Below are 23,247 nucleotides of genomic sequence, written 5' to 3'. Positions count from 1 at the left end.
AGATATTTTTCATCATCAAATACTACTTTGATACTTCAAAAACTTTTTATGAAGTGGGGCCCAGTGGTAGAGCGTTCACCTCTTGTGCTTAGGGTCCCGGGTTCGAACCCAGTCACGCCAAGTGAAATTTGTGGTGGACAAACACCGTGTGCGTGGGTTTAACCTAACACCTTTAGCCTAACCGGCATAATTGTGGGATGTAAAACTCAAAAAATTTCATTTATTTTTTTATGAAGTGTAGAAATAGACGGTTGCGCGACCATACACAACCTGAAGCAACATTCTTTGACATTATCCAACAAATTGAATCGTTGAGTTCGAAAACCGGTCATCTCTATCGAAGCTAATTTGAGAGGAGTGACAAATAAAACTAAATTAATCAATATGTACCTAACATATACAGTTATTTCCATTTTTAGAAACTACAAAAATGTCGGTTCTACTGTCCCGAAATGAAACCAGCCCTATACGCCAGATGCATATTGACTAATTTAATTTTGTTTGTCACTCCTCTCAAATTAGCTTCGATGGAGATGACCGGTTTTCGAACTCAACGATTCGATTGTTTTTCCTTCTTCTTGTCCCTGTCATATTTTATCCTTCGACATTTTCTATTGCATCTATAATAAGATAATTTATTATCATATCTTAACCAATTCTTCTGTTCTTTTTAATTAGTTCCAGTATCGTTCTTGTTTCTCCAGTTTTGTTGACATTTTCTTATTTGTTTTATGTTCCTTCCAGATAATTTTGTTAACTGTTATCCATACCTTTATTCCTCGTAATATTCATCTTACTTTTTACTTTGTTGTTGTTCCTTTCTATACATTCCAATCAATATCTCCACAAGAAATAACTAAAAGATTTAATTCTTCGTTCAGGAGTCTACAAAATAGCTTTTAGTCCTTGTTAAAAGTCTCTCCTGTCGTCATTATCTTCACTTGTACTTTTCGTGCACGCTTAACGTATTATCTAGGAGCTGAAGCTGAAGTAGGTAGCTAGGAGCTGTGGTGATAGAAATTGAGCGCGTTCATTCATTAATAAAAATGAAATGAAATCTTTTGAGTTTAACGTCCATAGTTATGCCGGTTAGGCTAAAGGAGACGGTGATGATGAGTAATGAATGAAATAGTGGAATGAAGAAAGTGGGAGAAAACGGGGGAACCCCAAGGAAACCCACGCACACGGTGTTTGTCCACCACAAATTTCACTTGGCGGGGGCTGGGGACGAACCCGGGACCCTAAGCACCAGAGGTAAATACTCTACCACTGAGCCACCGCGGCCCCAGAATCATTTATTAATAGTTTTAGATACAACTCTGAAGCCATCTTATCAGATCAATAATCGGCAGTTGTTCTGAGATATCGCTTAGAAGCATCGCATTGGGAACTTCATACTTATATTCTGCATGCATCTTCCACACAAAAATCCAATAAGGATATCAAATATTTTGTGACTCCCTTGACTTCACCTATCTTTCCTATGAACTCAGGTTAAAAACGGTACTTAGCTACTGTTTATTAACACTACAAGTAATTCACCTAACGAAGCACATGTTTGTAATAGCCTTTAAAGAAGCTAAAAGTATTTTCGAAAAAAAAAATCGGTGGTCGCTTGTTAGGAGGAAAAGTGATTTCCGTAAAGGTTTTCAAATACATTGCTCTTATGATATTTTCATTCCATTCTAGTATAAAGCTGTCGTGATGACGGGTGATCAGCGTAAAGAGGTGCTCGCCTAAGGGGATTTCACAGTACCATTTAAAAATCTGTATTTGTTTGTCTGTTGTCAAGAGGTTATGAAATCCGCAAGGAATCTGTGAATAGCGGATTGTATAAACTCTAAGGAGTATATTGAAGTATTAATATCAAGATGCATTTTTTAATTTTTGTTTTAATTTGAACCTTGATTTCTAAGAAATTAAAAGCTTGACTATTTAAAACAAATCGGCATTCCGTGTCTGGCTGTCAAACCAAACGAAGTCTTTCACCCCAGACCTGTAACCCGTGGGGCTCTTGGAATACATGCAAAGTGTTGTTCAGGCTATTATGGAATAAAGTTGTTACCTTACGCGATTCCTTCACCATATTTGTGTGTGTCACACAGTAGAGGATAAAAATACGAATGAGAGAAATGGCTGCAAGTGAAAGCAGTCATTGGCTAAGAGGAAGTGATATCGTAACATGCTCATCAATCAAAACACGAGGAACTTGACAGGACCATGCAATAGCTCATATAATAAAAGATTGGGCATAGCGTGCGAGAACCTTTTCAAGGTTCACACAAAATTCATACAAAAAAAAGAAAAAAAGTTTCATCTTAGAAAGTGATGAAATATGCATGTCTTTCGTGAATATGATTTCCTTTTCTTTCGGAACTAAGAAACTTTTTCATGGCTGAAATAAATTTATAATCCAATACGGTTTCCTGCTTGGTTCAAACATTTTTCTAGTATCTCTCTGTTTCTCTTTTTCGCGAGTGGGAGGGGAGTAAAAATGGAGTAAGGGCTTGGCAACACAAACTACTAACTGTTGTAAAACTTGATGCATTTAGGATTCGAGCATCAAGTGTTTAAGTTTCAAGATACATGCACGAAAATTCCACAGGTATCCGTGTTTTATTATTTTTTTAATACTATTAAATTGTTAGAAATTCAGAGGGTTTGTCTTAACACTATTTTCGTTTTGTTTTTCAATTTCACTTACATTTATTGATTGAAATTAAAATTTGGGACCGTGGTAGCTTAGTGATAGGGCATTTATATTTAGTATGTAGAATCTCTGGCTCGCACCAAGTAGGCTTTGTGGTGAACAAACATCGCGTGCGCGGGATTTCTCGTGATTCTCCGTTTCCACTTCCTTCATTCCACCATTTGATTCATTCTTACAATCATTGCCTCATTTAGCCTAAGCAGCATAACTGTGCGACGTAAAACTGAAGGACCATTTAATTTTTATGATACTGGTCTAAGTAGGAGCACTTTTTCAATTATAAACAAATAAATAAAGCTTTTCCTCCTTTCTACTGTGAGACCATACATAATCACTATGTATATTTTTCTAAGCTGTAAAGTTCACTTAGGAACCAAGCCCTAATATTCATTTCTATGAGGAAGTTCTCTCCTCTAACCTCTGAGGTGGAAGAAGGGTGATTAAGTACCTGAAGGATTTACCATCTTTATTGGAATCATGATGCAGAAGGAAATTATCGAAATGTGATCAATCTTTCCCAACGTAAGTATTGAACACTTGCAGCTCCTCGAAAAAGAAGGTATAACTGGCCGTTAGCCTGTAACAGGCAGACAGCGCGATTGCAGAACGAGTTGATCAAAATTTCCGACGTTCTTGGTTACGACGTATAATGGGACGTTAAAATAATAATAATAATAATAATAATAATAATAATAATAATAATAATAATAATAATAATAATAATAATAATAATAATACAGTAAAACCTGTCTTCAATGGACCTTTTATTAAACGGAAACTGTATTACACGTACAACGGAAATGAAAATAAGCCTCTTAACTGAAAATGTCAAGTTTTGGAGTGCAGCATATAGAAAGTTTTTAGACTCCTGATGTGAGATTAGACATACTTTTAGCAAAACGGACAGTGATATGCAAACCGAAGCAGGCACGACGGACATACATGCTTTAGTTGAGAATTACACGGGAAGTCTGAAAGAGAAGAGGAAGAGGAGGAAGAAAAGAAATCAGTTCCTGAAGGCATTGTGTTGGAAGAAGAGTGTAGGCTAAAGACATATCAAAAGTTTAAAGGAACTGCCTTAGGTCGAAATGACACTGATATGCTTAGGTGATTTCTGAGGCTAAAGTTTCTGTGGAAAGTTGAACAGACAAGCAGCGATGTGTACAAAAGATCCTCCTTAAGTATTAGAAAAATCAAGTTAACGTGTCCACAGTACCTTTTCTGTTCATTGTATGTTTTGCGTGTATTTAATGCGTAGTAGAAATAAATACTGTAAATTGACTAAGGTACGTACGTACAGCATCTTATTTTATCTCGCAACGTCCATTATATGCGTACACTTATTTTGAATAGGTCTACCTTCGTCAAACGAAAACCCATCTTTAATGGAAATTTTTTGCGAGTCCCGTTTGACTCCGCTAAAGACATGTTTTACTGTAATTTCATTTTAAATACATAAGAAAAAAATATTCTCAATTTGAAAATTAACAACAGGCAACTAGCTGGCAGATTTTATTATGATTTATTGAAACTGAAAAGGAAAAAACTCGAGAATCAAACTTTAATAACGGTCAAAAGCAAAAATAAATTTCATTCTACACAATACTATTCAATACGGAAAAACATTAATAAAAATCATATCAAATCAAAAAGAACGACACTTGGAATTGTTGGTGCGACGAAGGCTTAGGTGCTGCTGATCATCTTACATTTAATTGCAAGCAAATGTGCCATCAAAAGTTATCAAAACTACATCAACATCTGAACTACGGACAATTTTCCAAGTCCAAACCTATAATAATAATAATAATAATAATAATAATAATAATAATAATAATAATAATAATAATAATAATAATAATAATAATAATAATAATAATAATAATTTAAAAAGCCAGAAAAGAGGCGGCTTATGAGAGAACTGTAAAAATATTTATCGCGTGTCTCATATCTCACACTAATTCTTATATACAACAGGGGTAAAAGTGAGGGGGAACGCACGGGACGTCGTTCCCGCACTTCGAAAATTTCTATGGCTTCTCTCCACTTTCTGAAAAAAAAAATACAATGAGCAGTAGGGATGCGCACGAGACGAGTCGAGACAGAATTTTCCTGACAAAATTCGAGTCGAGATACGGCTCTTCCAATAGTAAAATATACATTTTTCGAGTCGAGACATCACTTTTACAGCACATTTTCGAGACGAGACAGCCACAAATCTTGTCTCGTGCGGATCCCTAATGAGCAGAGACAGGTATGGAGGACGGCCTGACATCATGCTTTCCCCTACCTTTTCAGATCCACTTTTATCCCTGATACACAACAATTAACATTAGCTTCTCTTAGGAAAGAAACTTTATTATTATTATTATTATTATTATTATTATTATTATTATTATTATTATTATTATTATTATTATTATTATTATTATTATTATTATTATTATACTTATTGTGACTTCCATCACAACCCGTCTTTGGACCCAAGACTTTCCAATCGTTACCACAACTACAAATCCAATTTTTAGTGTAAATTAATTATTTTGTGTTCTTCGCGCTTACGTACACATCCTACGTATAAATATTATCTTGTCCTTCGCTGGGTATTGACCTCCAATGATTGATTCATTATGCTTCAAGTGGGAAATTGTCCGTAAATAAATAAATAAATAGGTGTTTTATTCAAATGTAACATCGACTTCCGGGGACAAGATGACAAAATAGTGCTGCATTTTGAACTGAAGGCGCCCATACGTGGAGAAAAGAAAGAAAGAAAAAGAGCTAAATAAACGTGATTTTCTTACGAAATGTTTGAATATACTCAGCAAATAATAAATCAGTTTTTTTTTTCTTTAAAAAGGCTCTTTTTCTTCCTCCTCTTTAGTCAAACTTAACCCTGAATTCTAGTTGCATACGTCATGACATAAAAGAAAATGAAGATGTAGTCGAACTAGTCTGTGGAAGCAGTTTTTCACTGTCTTCAGTGTTACCAAGTATTTTATAGATTGAACCACTGCTTGCTCATTCAAATAAATATTTAAAAAGTAAAAAAAATAGTATTCTTTTTTTTTTTAAATACTAAGCAGGTTTTTTCAACCAGTTTTTTTTTTGTTGTTTTATATCTTGTTTTGACTCGTTTTTCTTTTCTTTTTTTAATTTAAGGTGTTCTCGTTTTATTTTATTTTTTTTAAAAAAAAGACAAGAAAAGTAATAAAACATCCGTAAGAAATAATTCGTGCTTATTGGCTAAGATTTGTAATACGCTACTTGTATTCGGAACTGTAACAAAATGACCAATCAATGCAGATCTTATCTTCATTTTTTTTTTTTAAAAAAAAAGAACTTTGTTTTTATGCTTAAAAAGAAGAAAAAAGCACCTGCAGAAGGCGGTGCCATCTTGTTATTGCTAAACGTGTACCATTACTTCTTAGTGGGGAATCCCAACTGAACAACTGTCCGAATCGCACCTAGTTTTTTTTGTACTAACTTACTACATGTTTTCTCCTGTATGAACGATTTCTTTACTTTGATAAACGCTTCAAGAAAATCGTTGGCACATGCACAGGAACACTGGCCAATTTGTTTTACTTAACGGCCCTTCCACTGCATTTCTTGTTTAGTCACAGAATATATATTTATGTCCATTGTATAGTTCTTTCTCTTCTACGTAGCTCTCATCAATCAGCGGGCAGCAGAAGAAATGGGTCTTGGAAAGCAAATGTCCTAGAATTTTTATGTACAGTTTATTTTATTTAGACTACAAAAGTTAGTGTTCGATATAAATTGCAAATAAGAGGACAATAGTAAACCGGAAGTGTTATAAGATATTATAGTTTAACTTGGATAAGTTCCTCAGTTAGTGAAGGTAAAAATTATTCTGTAAGAATGAGAACTATGTATCAGTATAAGAACAAAAATTTCTTGGTGAGTACCAGGTTCGATTCCCAATTTTCGGCGTCTAGCCAGCGTCATGAAGCAAACTGGGGAGTCACGTGAATAAGGGTACAAACATACCGAAGAGACCTCGCGGTCGAGGTCGAGGTTTAAGTTGCGGTCGCACCCTCGATACTGGTACAAACCCATGGATTCAAATGGGTAAGCGCATGCCGAAGATGTACGCAACATCGCGACTTAGAGGTCAACTGCGAGGATGAATTAGTGGTCACGATGATAAACAACCGAGTTTGTTTTTACATCGATGTTCAGCGGAAGCATCGTTGTGGATCGTGTTCTCATTGGTTCTCCCTGAAGCGCTGCACGAAATAAAGTCTTCAGTGTTTAGAATTTCGTTTGCAGAGAATTGTGTGTGTCTATGCTCGAGAGGTTTTGCTGCACTATTACATTTGATTATGAAAGGCATATTAATAAAACTAGTGAGAAATGTTCCAGCAATATGGGATAAGAAACACAAACATCATAATAGGCATGTTTTAGATAGAGAATGGAAGAAAATAGCAACTGAAATGGGAATGTCAGATAAGTTATCCATGTTTATTTGAGAATTATACTCTAGCTTATTATTATATAAGGCAGTGGCGGTTCCAGAGAGGGGATTTCGGGCTGAAGTCCGTAAGTTGTGGAATTTCTAAAGAAAAAAGAAGCTACTGTTAATCATATCTGTGCTTAAAAAGTTCACGCCTCCTCCAAATTCCGAGATTAATAAAAAAAAAAGTTTTTTTTTTTAAATTCGTTACTGATATAAGCTAAAGAAATACCTGTAAAGATGAATGTATCTATAGGAAGGAAACGTCGAATAATGGAATTACAGTGACAAAACTTCATTTGGTGAAGTTAATACTCCCTTCACCTCAAAAACTGAAAACGTGCCTGTTCTTTTTCTTTTTCCTTTTTTTTTTTTTTTTATTTTACTGGGAAATGATTTCTCGCCTGAGTGCTGAAAGAGTTCATTTCTTCACAGAAAACTGAAAAAAATGTAAAAATCTTTGATTTATTGATAGAGATGGACAAGAGATGAGACCCAAAAATATTTCTACGAAACAAGAGACGAGACTTTAATATTTCTCATGTCTCGTCTCGCTTCCATCCTTATTTATAAACTGTTTGGTCCTTTCAATTTCAAAATGTGGTTTCGCAGTGATTTTTATGCACTGACAGAATGAAGCAATAATGTTACAACAATGTTTCTCTTCAAACTGAGAACTTACAGCGAAGGTGCGACCTCTTCGATATGTACGGTCTTCATCCATCGCGACCTAGACATCGAGTTAGCGTCCCAGCAACCGCTAAGACGCCAACGGCCGCCCCGAAATTTCCCAATCGGTTGCAAAATTTCCCGTCAAGAAAGAATATCACTCATTAATTAATTAATTAATTAATTAATCATTAATGATTAATTAATCATTATATTAATAACTTCAAATTAAAATCAAATAACTGTGAACAATCAATCAGCAGTATATATTTTCCTGCGGGAGGTGAAATCTATTAAAAGGATAATCCTTCTATTTTCTATCTGTATTTATTTGGTATAGAGATAAATACACATATTTTAGTGCTTTTGTGTGTATGCTACTTCCAAATATTATATTCTCCTCTTCACTTCACCCTAAGATTCCGTGAATGATTGACTATAAAAAAATATAGTAAGCAAACGCCATAAACCTTCCCTCCCTTCTTTCTTCTCGCAGGAAATGGATATTGGCGCGATTAACATTCAGTTCCGGTTTGTAAACCTCACTTGCTGTTCTAGTTCTTTTGATCTTCAAAAACGTTTTTAATCCTTGTATTGTTCCATGTACAAAGAGATGAAGACAAGGAGTCAAAAAGAGACGACATGGAAAGAAATAAAAGTTGGCAAAATTTAACATTTTCAACTACAATTTCCCGCATTCCCACCAATGCTAAGAATTTCCCGTTTTGCGGGAAATTTCCTGCCATCTGACAACACTGACTTTATCTAGAAAACTCCTGCTAGAGACAACGCGACGCAGCGCACTGACCACGTGTTATTTGCTAGGTTTGACGTAGTTGGCCGGTTCAGGGCTGTCATGCCAGTGGTTGGTTAATTAGTTGGTTTGAATTCTGTATATGTAGAATAATGCACCTGCCTTGGCTGCTACATGAATAGGGCTTCCCTATTTCTAAAGCCTGCTACAAACATCTTGGCATTTCAGCTAAAGGAATAAAACGCAAGCTCTGACGCGACGTTGCCAAGTGGTAAAGGGGTGTGACTAGGGCGCGATCAGGTGAGAGGGAATAGACGTGGATGTGTGCAAAATAAACGTGGCAATACCGCTGGCCTCTCATTTGCTAGCAGCATTTAAAGGGAACTTGGAGCGCCGCCTTCAAATACCAAGATGTTTGTCACGTCGTTTAGTTTAAAACACTGGGGCATCCTGAAAACTTTATTCATAGTTATACACTTGTTCCTTTTTGAAATATTAAAGTTAATTAAATAACAGGCCAACATTCAACAAAAGTTGCATGTAATTACGGGTGCGGTTAGGTACCGATAACTAATAAAATCTGGATTTCTTTTCTAAAATATCACACGAACGATTTTAATTTGTATTTTGAAAGGAATCCGGGATATTTGGAGTTCCGAACAATTCTTTCTGCTCAAGGGGACAAATGATGTCCACTCGGCTAAATCCTATGAACCCTATAAATAAGGCGAAATTCTGCACTAGGCAAAAAAAAAAAAAAAGGAAGGGTGGCAATACAAATTGGTAGAAGAATAAGAATATTAAAAAATAAATACGATCAGACTGCCCGCAGACATAGAAAAAGAACATTAGGTTGAAGATCGCAAGACCTGTCTGTTACGGGTTCGACTCTCATTCAGGGCATTGGTATACTATATTGTCTTTACACTATTCAATTCTTTATTGGCATTCACTTCTCATAGTCTACTTTAGCTTAAGAGAAACAACCGTTGCACGTCGAACTAAAAAATGAAATTATATATATTAAAAATTTCAATTTCCAGTTACTACATGCTGGGCTGTATTCATATCATATTAGGCTCCTTAATACAAATAATAATAAAAATATTATACTGAACAAGTACGCTGTGATTTTGGCTTATTCTTTAAGATGTATCTACTGCATATACAGTCATGGTCATAAGTATTCGTACAGTGCAAACGTTGAAGAAAATACACATATTTCTGCCATTAGGTAAATAATTAGACGCATGTGTTGTGCGAGATATATGCTTCATTCAGCAAAGAATATGCACAAAATAAACGGAAAACAAAACATAGATTGATTTGCTACAACAATGAAAAGAAACAAACAATATGCACTGTGTGCTGGACATAAGTATTCGTACAGCAAACGAAAAGTTCTCTGGTTATGAATGACAAACCATAATATCTTGCCTTAATACTTCGTATGCATGCCTCGCTTTCGAATAACCTCCCTCAATTTGTTGGGCATTGAATGAACAAGAGACGTAGTGGTTTCACGTGTAATATTCTGCCACTCTTGCAAAAGTATCTCTTTCAGTCTAGTTTTATTAGTTATTTCATGTTTTCGTATGCGCGTTTCCAATTCACTCCACAAATGCTCAATGGGGTTCAGGTCTGGGGACTGCGCTGGGGGTTTTCAGGGTATGAGGCGTGTGGTATAGTAACCACATACGCACAAGCTCGGCGGTATGTTTTGGGTCGTTGTCCTGTTGGAAGTAATAATCTTGTCCAAGACCCAATTTATCCACACTCTTCTGCAAATTTCGTTTCAGGATGTCTAAATATACATATTTATCCATCGTTCCGTCAATAAATACAAGCTCTCCAACGCCCGCGGTAGACATACAGCCCCAGACCATCACCCCTCCACCACCATGCTTAACGGTCGCTTGTATATTCTGAACCTCAAGCTCAGTATTGGGCCTTCTCCACACTAAAATTCTGCCATCATTGTGGAAAATATTAAATTTGCTTTCATCTGTAAACAATACCTTATCCCAAAAGCCTGTACGTTTACTTACACGCTCCTGTGCAAACGTTAAGCGCCATTTCCTGTTTTTCTTATTGATGAATGGTTTTCGTCTCGGTACCCGCGCTCAGTACCCAGCTCGATTGAAGAGTCGCCGAATAGTTCGTGAGGACACTTGTTTCCCGAAGTGTTCATGTACATATGCCGCTATCGCTGACGATGACACTTTCGGCGTTTTCTTCATAATTCTCAACACTACCCGTGTTTCCCTCGTAGTGAGCTTTTGTGGACGACCCACCCTTTCACTGTTTATGTATATTGTTTTCCCTTTATATCGTTCTACTATACACTGTACAGTCGAACGACTTCTGTCCACTATTTCTGCAATTTGTGAATAAGATTTGTTCTTCTGAAATAGTGATAGAATCAGTTTCCTTTCCTCGGGTGTGGTTTCTTTCCTTTTCCGCCCCATTATCTCTTTCTAGGTTACAGCGAACACCACCCAACATTTCACCTGACACGTTGAGCGTCTCAGTAATGACTATCTAGTCTCTGCCTGCTGGCACTAGTGATTTGATAGTACTTGTCTAGTATTATTCTGCGGTGTACGAATACATATGTCCAGGCAAATATCGCTCTGCCCACGCATTTCCTTTATTTGTACATTCCATAGTAAGGATATTTCTACGAATTCGTGTTGCGTCTACTCTTCCAACTGCAGGGACATGTCTGTGTTGGAGACATAACTCTCTCATTCACCATTTGCCTGTCAATGCATTGTTAATTCTGGCACAGGTGCTGTATGAATACTTATGTCCAGTACTGTATATATATATATATATATAATTTTAAAAAAAAGTTTATTGATTCATTGTTAAGTTGTATTTAATTTGTTTTCTTTTCTACAGGTGGAGGATGAATGCGGTGAAATTCCGACGGTACTTGTTCAAAATAAGATTGATTTGATGGACCAAAGCGTTGTTGATCCGTAAGTACTCATTTCTTGATTACCTGTACACAATACACAGTAGTTACTATGTAGGGAATTAAGTTAATCAATTTTCCATTGATTTGGATCAAAATAAACATAGAAAAGCAGTATGATGGAACACTGGAGCTCAATCTCCCATTGGATTCTTGCGTTGGAACTAATTTTGATATTACACTTTCGGAGGTCATGGCAGCTCAGTGGTAGAAAGGTTGTCTTTCGTGCGTAAGGTCCCTGGTTCAATCCCAGACAAGTAAGTTTTTAGTGCACAACATCGTGTCCATTTCACCGATACCTCCCTCCTTATTCACTTGCCTCAATCACCCGTCTCCTTTAGCCTAAAGGGCATAATCGTGGAACGTTAAACTAAAAGAATTGAAAGATATTACACTTCCATTAAGTGAAAATAATTAGGTAATCTAATATGCGCTAACATTATACAAGGTGTTTCAAAACAACTCCGACAACGATTGGAAGGTGATTCCTGACACCAAGATAAGACGAAAAGTATAGACCAACCTGGGTGCACAAATGCTTCCTTGCGGAGTTATAGGCTGCCGAAAAAAAAAAAAACCTTTAAAGGTCCATAGCTTAAATAATATGCGACTTACCGTAATCGAGTCAAGACTTTATTTAGGAACTAATATGTGCTCTATCCAAATATCCATGTTTCAAAACCCTGCGGTACTTCCATAACCATTTTTGTAGAGGTACTTGGTGAGTGCTTCAAATTATATGCCTGTAGCCAAACTGCCTCTATAAAAACTGTTGCGCGAGTGCCTTATAATTCTGAAATATGGATATTTGGATAGGGCACATACTAATTTCTAAATGAAGTCTCGACCTGACTACGGTAGGTCCCATAGCTTTGGAGCTATGGATCTTTAAAGTTCATTTATTCATGTTTTCGGCAGCCGCAAGAAAGCATTTGTGCACCCAAGTTGGTCTATACTTTTCGTCTTATCTTGCTGTCAGAAATCAACTTCCAAACGTTGTCGGTGTTGCTTTGAAACACCCTGTATAGTAATAGCAATAATAGACAAGTGAATATAATTCTGTAGAATTATTGCTTTAAATATCTTTGAAGTTATTTTGTGGTTTAACAATTGTAAAAAGCGCTGACTGAGGTACAAAATTTATATATATATATATATATACCATCACATAGTAAATTGCAGAAGGCAATAGTTAGAAACGATTTATTCTCGATCAATACTGAAAGTAGGTGTCAGTAGGATATACTGTTGTGTCAATTCATAATTTCCAGTAATTTCAGCGCCTCAGACATGAAACACACAACAGACAATTACAACAAATGTTATAGTTACTCATATATGGTCATTAAAGTGAAATTATGTGTATTCTATAGACGCCAAGTAGGAATGCAAAAGTACAGCAAGTGCTAATTTTCAGTCCCCACAGGTAGTATTATTAATAAAGATATGAAATAAAACCAAACATAAATAAAGAACTTTGACATTGTCTGAGAAGCACCTTTATCCTAAGAGCCGTACTAAAAGGTACTATGGAAGGAAAAAGAGGGAGGGGCGGAAGAAGTTAAAGCTGATGCAACATAATAAAACAGATAAATCGCTACGTGCATATGAGAAGGTCCGCTAAACGCCGTAGTACACGAAACTTTTGTCAGCATGCGCGCGCCCAGATTTTTTTTTTTTTTTTTTTTTTTTTTTTGGGAGGAATCTAATAATACAAGGCATTATGTTTATGTAATATCGAACGGTAGTTATTCTAGCCGAAAGAAAACAGTAAATAATTTTTAAGTACTGGACCTATATTCTCACAAAAAATGATAAAAAATTAGATTGTTTTTATCAGAAAAGAAACAGTACAGATGATAAGTAAGGTCAATTCGTTAATCTATAGAAATATTTCTGCTAAAGAAGTACAGTTTTATTACGGAAGTGTTCAAATGTATTCCAAATTACGAAGTTTTGGGGGGTCCGGAGCCGGTGGATACCCTCCCTCATAGATGCGCCCGTGCTTCTCAGTTTGTAGCCAATGTTGGAATATCACCATTCGAGCAATCTTTATGCTTGAACTCATCGTCTTCTAACCCACAGTTTTTTTTTTTTTTTTTTTGGTCAAGTCTCTAGGTTTCTGTCCATTTAAACATAAGAAGGTGTTCATTTAGGAATCAACTCTAATTATTGGTGGAGTACATTTCTCTTGGTGCTCCCGTTATAAATCCTGTTAGTTGGGTTTCCATTTTTGACTGTCACCGTGAAAGTTATAAATGATGGTCGTCTCTTCCAATGACTCTTATGATTGTCAATTAATATTTAGAGCGCGTTCTCAAGAAGCAGATAACACCATCAATTAGGTGACCTTCAAATGTTCTTATCCTATTCTGTGAATGAGACACAAATTAAATATTAAATACATATAAATAATAACTCTTTACACTTTTTTTCTTCCTTTCTTCTACTTTCCAAGTGCTATAAAGGAAACCAATATAGAAAAGTAAGTAAGTAATAAGTTTGACCAAAAGAGGTTAATTCTCTTAATCAGTGGCGGATCTACCCCGGGGACGGGGGATCTAGCTCCCTCCCCCAATTTTTTGAGTGACAAAAATAAGTGAAGCTATTGTTTATATTAGTAAGTGTTGCTTCTCATTTTATTTTGGAAAATTTTTGAAACATTATATATAGTTTCAGTTTCAGTTTTTTTTTTTTTTTTTCTGTTATGCAATGTGTAAAAACAATACTGGAGGTTCACAGTGTCGACATCCAACTTAGCCATAATAAATATCCTTCGGGAGAGATTTAAGTTAGAAACTCTTTCAGGACTCATAAAAAATTGTAAACTCGTGATATTATAGTCTGAGTTCTGGCTCCCCTTAAGTGGTCGTTAGCTTCTAAATCTGCCACTGCTCTTAATACACTCAATTGGGTTTTAAGCTTTGGTGTTTTACGACCTTATCAGGGACTCACCAACGGGTGGTCCCCCCGGACACGGACCCCCCCCCCTAAAGCTTCCTAAGTCAACATACCTTTGTATACTTTCTCAATAAAACTGTACTCGTTTAACAGAGAAATAATTGATATAGCATGAAAATTTGATCTTACATTTCATTTGTACTTTTCCTCTTATAAAAACAATCTAGTTCTATCATTTCTTTCTCAGCATATAGATAGACGTATTTTACAATTACTTATCGTCTTTTCAGCTGCAGAATAATACCTGTTTGATACTACATAGACGTAGTGACTTATAGTATTGGAGTCCGTACAAAACTTGTACCCACCTAACAAAAATTTCTGGATGTGCGCCTGGTCCTTATGCAATACAAAGTTACAGAAACTCTCGCAGGATTCTTTCTATTTCTAAGCCAAGGAAGGGGAAGGGACAGTGACACACAAGCCAAGTCACGAATATACAAACCTTGATGTACAGTCAGCAACAACAGTTTCTTGGTAAAATTTATGTTTGGGGATAACGGCGGTATGGCTGGATCGTACAAAAAATTACATTCTTTTTTAATTTACTGAAAACTGTATTCAAATTGTCTTTCCATTCTGAAGTTATGTACGAAAATAATTTTATCAAACGGAAAGAACTTTTGTTGCTGACTATACATATACTTCACATAAAACAATTATTTTTTACGCACATTGTATAAATACACTATAGTAACTAACTAACTAACTAACTCTATGGCTTATGGAACCCGAAGATTCAATGCTCCGTTCACAAAAGCTCTCCACTGACTTCTATCCTTAGCCAATTGGATCCAGTTTCTACTTTGTATTGATATCTCTGCGAGATCCATCTTAATATTGTCCTCCCATCTGCGCCTAAGTCTTCTAATGGTCGTTTTCCGATTGGTCTTCCAGTCAAGACTTTGAAAGCGTTTCTACTTTCTTCCATTCTAGCTACATGACCTGCCCACCTAAGCCTCCTAGACTTGACGACCCTAACAATGTTGGGTAAACCATATAAATTATGTAGTTCCTCGTTATGAAGTTTCCGCCATTCCCCATTCCCGTTCCTCTTGGGACAGAATATTCGTCTCAGAAATTAACTATAGTAAATATATTAAATTTTGTAGTGGGTGAGTAAACAAATCCAATCTGTCTTGACATGTATTTGGAAGAACAGAACCCCCTTTCAAAAATCTGGTGGGGCCAATTGCCTCTTCTTACCCCACGCGAGTGCTTCTATATTAACATGAACCCCGAACCATGACTAGGGCTAGAACACAATTGGTGTGTACACAGATCGTCCGTCATGCAAGACCAACTCTCACAGTAAATGCCGTTTCCCACCCCACTACCTCGCCTCTAAGAGACCTTTTAAATAGGGTGTCTTTTTTTTTAATTCTGTGCGTTTAACCCACGTTCCATTAAACTATGGTTTCCCAATCTGGGGGTCGCGACCCCTAGGGGGATCGTGAGAGGGTTTCATGTAGGTCGCGAAGATAAGCGGAAGTCATAAATATAATTAGAATCTAATACCGGAAAAACTTTTAAGTATTATTTTGAATTTTGTTCTGATAGGCATATTCTTTATTTTTATACATACTGTTAAGAACAACAAAAATAGATCTACTAAACATTTTCAACAGGTAAAGAGTTGTTTAAGAATCAATTTAAATGAAAGAGGTACGATATGAAACTAATAAGAACTGCATATTGAAATACCAGAAAAATACAAATGCAACAAAGCCTGTATATTGAAATATAATTAAAATTGAAACCTAATGAGATACCTGAGCATGGTGTGATTTCACTAGTCCGGCAATGTACGGTTCAATCTTCGTGACGCACATTATCAAGTCATTTAAAATACTCAATAACTTTTTTAAAACAACTGTCCAAGTTTTTTTTTAAATGCAAAATTATAAATCACTTTATTTTTTACCGTGTGATCAAAAATTAAAAGATTTGTGTTTTAAAATTTCAAACAGCCTCCATTTTGAAACAGTATGACTGAGGGCAGATTCAATATTTGTAATATGAATAAACTGACTAAGTTTGGTTTTAATCCATTCTCTTTTAGAGAAGTTACTGTAGCCTCTATACACAAGAAATGGATGGATTCTACTATTATAGAAATAGATGGACATCGTGTGATCTCCGCAATAGGTATATTAGAAATCCCCACACAAGCTTATTACTAGAGACCGGATGTTAGGCAAAATGCCTATTCTTAAATATTAAAGATATGATCAAAAGTAACGTTTTTAAGTTTATATGGAAGGTTATAGTTTTGATGTAAGCCAATTGTATTTTGCCTATTTCGACCTTTACTGCCTAAATAATTGCTTTAATGCCTAATGTTGCCTATTCTATGAATTTTCTTCAAAATAAGCATTCATTGGGAAAATATATAATTTATATAACATAAAGAATACACACATATATAAGCATATTAGGTGTTTGTAAACACAAGTACGTGGCACGTTACAATATATATATACAGGGTGAACTTGAAACATGTGCACATACTTTGGGAGGTGATTAATGATATCAAAAGAAGACAAAAAGTCCTCTTGTATTTTTTCGAATTCCGTGTCGTGTTTGAGTGACAGTGGTGCCAACTTGGAATCGAAAATCGAATCCTGACAATTCGAACGGAACCATGCGCACATAGTTAGAGAGGTGATTCGTGACATGAAAAGAAGACAAAAAGTCCTCCTGATTGTCACGAATCACCTTCCGAAGTATGCGCACACCTTTATGTCTCGTTCCAGTGGTCAGGATTCGATTTTCGATTCCAAGTTGGCCTCCTGTCACTCGTACACGAGGCGGAATTCCATAACATGCAAGAGGACTTTTTGTCTTCTTTTGATGTCAGGAATCACCTTCCGAAGTATGTGCACATCTTTCAGGTTCACCCAGTATATATGGAATGCATAACAAGATCCGTTTTTCTATATACAATAAAAGAAGATATTAACAAACAAATATGTTTCTGTATTCTTTGAACATTATCTATGACTTGAATCTATTTTTTAATGGTATTGAGTATTTATCTTCATTATTTCGAGATACAGTTTAGTGCCTATTTTACTGCCTATTTTTTTAAATTTTAGTGCCTATTTGCCTGCCTATTTTCCAGGTTTTTAGTGCCTAAACATCCGGTCTCTACTTATTACAAACCACAAATTATAAGGGGTCGGTAGCAAGAGGATGTGATAAAAGGGGGCTCGTGATAGGAATTAGGTTGAGAACCACTGTATTAAACTATCAGAAAGGTCAGAAGGAAAAACAAGGTTACAGAACAATTTCATATCAGATTAGTCGTGATAAAAAAAAATGAACTGAAGAAAGGAACGTGATTCTCAAACAATTAATGCTTAATTATTCTTCTCTTCTAGTTTAAAATATAGTTTATGACTTTCCTAAAGGTGAAGAGAACTGGAAAATGAAAATATAAAAATGACGGATAACAAATCTTTCGGGCAGTACAATAAAATAAAAAAAGTACTTTGTTTAATACAATAACATTTCAACATAGACGACTCTCACAATATATATCGTGGATAAGTACTTTTTCAAATATATTTTTTTACATTTCCTGACTTACGTTGATGTAATTGACTGATAATTGAATTTCCCTGAGCAATTAAAAGATGAGTAAGAACCATAATTCTTGCACATCATTTGAGAAAGTAAATGTAACAAGGTGTTTTCATGTTTCCATCCATGCTTGTACGAGTCATGCCACGGGGACATACATTTATATATATTCCTAGTCTGTGAGAATGAGGACTTCTGATGCGAAGGTTCTTTGGTTCGATTCTTGCTTATGTGAGCATGTGGTGGACATTATCGTGTCTGTGGGTATTCTGAGGATCCGTTTCCTCCCGCTGTCTTCAATTCACCAGATATTCCAATCTTCGACCACTTCAAGTTTTCTTTGTCTAAGAGCATGGTTTCTCAACCTGTGGTACGCGAGCCACTGCTGAATGGTACACACGATTTCAATAAACTTAGCGAAAATATTATCTTGCTTGAGACGAAAAAAAAAAAACTTGAAGTACGTCCGGCAACAGTGAATACTAAAGCAACTATTAAACAGAGACTACAATGTCACAACAGAAACAACTATTAGCAGAATGTTCAATCCCCCAACTACCGGCAACAGCACGTTGAGTGACCTTGAGTGCCGTGCCTACAAACAGTCAAAGAGCAGTGCAGTGATTGGCGAACTATTCTCCCTTTCGTTTCGTTTACAACACATGAAGCCCGTTTCGTTTTGTTATCTGTCAGAGACCAGCTTTCGTTAGTTACACTGTAGATTCAAAGAATAGTTATCTTTCAATAGATATTCGGTGTTTCAAAACAACACCGACAACATTTGGGAGGTGCTTTCTGACACCGAGATAAGACAAAATATATAGGCAAACCTGCGTGCACAAATGCTTTCTTTCGGAATTATAGGCTGCCGAAAACATGAAAAAATGAACGTTGAAGGCCCATAGCTCCAATACTATGGGACCAACCATAGTCGGGTCAAGACTTCACTTAGGAACTAGTACAGTATGTGCCCAATTCAAATATCTGAGTTTCAGAATCCTGCTGTACTTCCTCAACAATTTTTATTGTGGTGGTTGGTTACTTCAAATTATAAGCCCGTAGCCAAACTCCCTCTATAAAAATTGTTACGTGGGTACTGTAGGATTCTGAAACATGTATTTTTGGATAGCGCACATATTAGTTCCTAAGTGAAGTCTTGATTCGACTACGGTAGATCTCATAGTTTTGGAGCTATTAACCTATAAAATTCTTCTTTTTTTTATGTTTTTGGCAGCCTGTAACTCCGAAAGGAAGCATTTGTGCACCCAGGTTGGTCTATACTTTTTATCTTGGTATCAGGAATCACCTCCCAAACGTTGTCGGCGTTGTTTTGAAACACCCTGAATATATATGTATAATTGCATTTTCAAAGTTAAAATTTACTTAGTTAAAATAACCCAACTTTTTCCCTAGGACAAAGAAATCATGCTTTTATACAATAATTTTGAGTGCTGGTACATTTATATTTTCTATATTGAATGTGTAGTGTGTCAGTGAAATGGTTGAGAACCAATGTCTTAAAGGGCATAACAGTTTACTGTAACCTAATGATTTTTTTTTTTTTGAACACTATGGCTAAAGAAGCGCGGTGGCTCAGTGGTAGAGCGTTCATCTCCGGTGCTGGGGGTCCCTGGTTCGATCCTAGCTCGCGCCGTATGGATTTTTGTGATGGACAAACATCGTACTCGTGTTTTTTCTCGGGGTTCTCCCGTTTCCTCCCACTTTCTTCATTCCACCATTTCATTCATTTCTCATAATCACCGTCTCCTTTAGCCTAACCGGCATAACTGTGGGACGTAAAACTTCAAGATTTCATTTTTTATAGCTAAAGAAAGACAACGGTTCATTGAAACAGAAACAGCCTATCGGTAGATTCTACCCTATGATCGATCCTCTTCCAGTTATTAGGGTTTTTGTTATACTAACTTTCCTAAGAGCACTTTTTATAACTTAGAAGTAAATCTGAAAAACAAACTGGTGTTGTTTATACTTTTCTTTAGTCCCTTGAGAAAATATTTTCAAAATTCAATTCTTGGGGAAATGTATAATGTGAAACTACTTTGTGGATCGAGGATGATTTTTTGTGTCATGACAGGACATGTTAAAAATATATATTGTAAGAAACTTTTACAAGATTAATCTCTAAAAGGGAACGAAGAATTTCATTATCATATTTGATTGGTGAGAATCTAGCACTCCTTTCTACCACCGAGGATGAGACGGGACTTAACTGTTTAAAGCGGAATCGACGCTGTTTCTCGGATTTGGAACCTATCTCAATTGGAAACCAAACTCAGGAACATGGAAAGTCACATATTGCATATTTAATTTAAACTGAAGGATGATAAGATATAGAATTTGTTGTATGGAGAAGTGCTCTGCTCCGAGATGTATCACTCACTTTCAGGAGTTCAGCATGTGTGACGTACATGCAGAAGAAGAAGAAGAAGAGAAAAAAATGAAATTTTTGAGTTTTACGTCCCGCGGTTATGCCGGTTAGGCTAAAGGAGACGGTGATGATGAGAGATGAATGAAACGGTGGGATGAAGAAAGTGGGAGGAAACGGGAGAACCCCGAGAAAACTCACGCACACGGTGTTTGTCCACCACAAAATTCACTTGGCGGGAGCAGGGTTTGAACCCCCAAACACCAGAGGTGAACGCTCTACCACTGAGCCACCGCGGCCCCAAGAAGAAGAGAGAATGGCTATAGAACGTTGATGACGACATGGTGATACACGAGTGCATCTGCTAGTTATCACTAACATTTGAAAAATTAGCTGAAAAAAAATTACTTTTGATAATAATTTCCCAGTGTCTTTGAAGATGTAGCTGTGAGATATAAAAATGTTCCCTGTAGATAACGAATGTCTTTTCTATAAAGAGTGTTAACTTTTATATCATGTGAAAGTGTAACCAGTAAAAGCAAATAGAGAAAAAAGAACTTTCATGGCGGAAACTGTTGCTGAGAAAGTTGACATTGTGTGTTGTGGAATTCCACAGCATAATCTATAATGTCGCAGTCCATGATCTTTCTCTCTTTGTTTCCGTCTTCTAAATTCTCAGAAAACACCAACCAACGACATGTCATTTAACACCAGTCAAAGCTTTTGTTTTCTCCATGTCACATAAACGTGTGTGGATTTTTTTCTGTGTATGGGAGCGAGATACGTGTAATAGCGACTTCCGTTTCCAAAAGCTTCTTCTTGTCTTCTGTTAATTATCATACACTTTCTTTGCTTCTTTTTAGCTCATACTTTATATTTTCTTATGTTTCAAGAGCAGTGTTTCTTCCAGATATGTTTTTGGGGGAGCACTGCCCCCCTCCCGGAGTTTTGAGAGTGAGCCCCACGGAGGAGACCAAAATAATACGTCTATAATATAATAATAAATAGAAGTTACCAGAATCCTTGTGCGTCAGTGAGGACCACGAAGAGAAGCGGATCTAATGAGAAGCGGATCTAGAAAGTAAAACCTGTTGGACGGGGGGGGGGGGGGGGGAACCAGAACCCAGACTATGATAGGTATATCATAAGTTTACTATAAACTTTCAAAAATATATAAGTAAAAGATTCAGTTATTTTTTTCACTCAAAAAATTGGGGGGCCTGTACCCCCCTGGGCCCTGGGCTAGATCCGCCACTGGATATAACAACATTTAAACTATATTTATTATTGGAGTATATTGAGTAAAGACTTGCGTATCTTTAACTCTCACACTACCTAGGTACTTTTTGTAACGCGGACTAAAATGGGGGGGGGGTCATTTTGTATCCACTTGTTAAGATTAAATATATCTCGCAAAAGAAAGAAAATAGAAACTCTCACAAAGATCTACAGGGACTGAAGCTAAATAGTACAGGATAAGACTAACCGGTATTTGATATACTGCCATCTAGGAGTGACACTTCTAAATATCAGTCACATCTCCTATCAACGGAAGGGGGGGGGGGGATACTGTGTGCCCACCAACTTAAAATAGCGAATTTATGAGACACACTAAATTCAATTCGCACTGCCGTAAGGTATACGCTTTAGCTAAACATGAGCAATAACATATATATATATATTACAATTTTAAAGAAGCGATTAGAAGAGATATTACAAAAAGCATAGTGTGGTGGGCACGATGTACTGCCCCGTTAGTAGCGCAAGGGTTAAACATTTATAAATGCTTTCCATTATGTTCGTGCAAACACTATCAATTTATATATATATATATATATATATATAATATACTATCAGCCATGTAACAGTGTTTGAGATCTAAACTTGGGTGGACTAGTGTTGCACACGAGATTTAAGAGATTTCTTGTATCATCGCAAATATTAAAGAAAAGTGCTTCTCGTCTGGATTTTTGTCTCATTTTTGAGACGAGATATTTCTAATCTCTTCTCGTCTACTGCCAAAGTCGAATAATTTTTATGAAAATCATAGTATAACACTTTAAAAAAAATTGGGGAGGGGGAGGAAGGTAAGTTTACATTTTCATTCTCGGTTGACTTTAGGTGACACAAGTGGGAATAATTGTGAAATCTCTGGAAAAAAATGCTTCAAGTTGCAGTAAAACTTACATTTTTAAAAAACGAAAGTTATCACGGAACATATATATAGGCCTATATATATATATTTTGAATCCAGGGAAGGGGCTAAATTCTGCTGTCATTCTTAACTGATTTTAGTGCCACGCAGTGGGGATTCTGGGAAATCATGAAAGAAAATACACTTGACGTTGAATCACAACTGAATAATTTTTCGAAAATTACCGTGGAATTTTAAAAAAATCAGGGAGGAGGGATAATTCCATATCTTGATTCATCACTCATTTCAAGTGTTTGAAGAATATATGTCTCTCAAAGAAAATATTGTAAGCTTCCTCGTTGTTAAGCGGTTAATGTATATGCCTTTGGCATGGGGGACCCGGGTTCATTCCTGGCGGGAGCTTATGTGTTGCACGTTAACCTGTAGACTAGGGTGACCATCCGTCCCGTAAAAACGGGATTGTCCCGTTTTTTCACTATCATTCCCGGTGTCCCGAAAAATTCTCCCGGGACGCCAAAATGTCCCGTATTTACTTACATTGGGTACAAACAACCTTTCGAATCG

General features: G+C 36.3%; 1 protein-coding gene across 4 annotated transcripts in view; it reads left to right on the top strand.

Moving 5' to 3' along the window:
• Rab23 (RAS oncogene family member Rab23) overlaps positions 1–23,247 on the top strand; it is a 364,665-nt gene that overhangs the window by 302,872 nt on the left and 38,546 nt on the right. For all 4 annotated transcript variants that reach the window (XM_081755290.1, XM_081755310.1, XM_081755300.1 and 1 more), the window contains one exon: positions 11,521–11,600. In XM_081755290.1, the coding sequence (XP_081611416.1) occupies positions 11,521–11,600 (80 nt within the window). The remainder of the gene's footprint in view (positions 1–11,520; positions 11,601–23,247) is intronic.

Source organism: Thermobia domestica, chromosome 1 (assembly GCF_964235325.1).
Source record: "Thermobia domestica chromosome 1, izTheDome1.hap1.1, whole genome shotgun sequence".
NCBI lineage: Eukaryota > Metazoa > Arthropoda > Insecta > Zygentoma > Lepismatidae > Thermobia > Thermobia domestica.
Note: the sequence above shows the minus strand (reverse complement) of the source record. Positions and strands in the feature narration are given on the sequence as shown.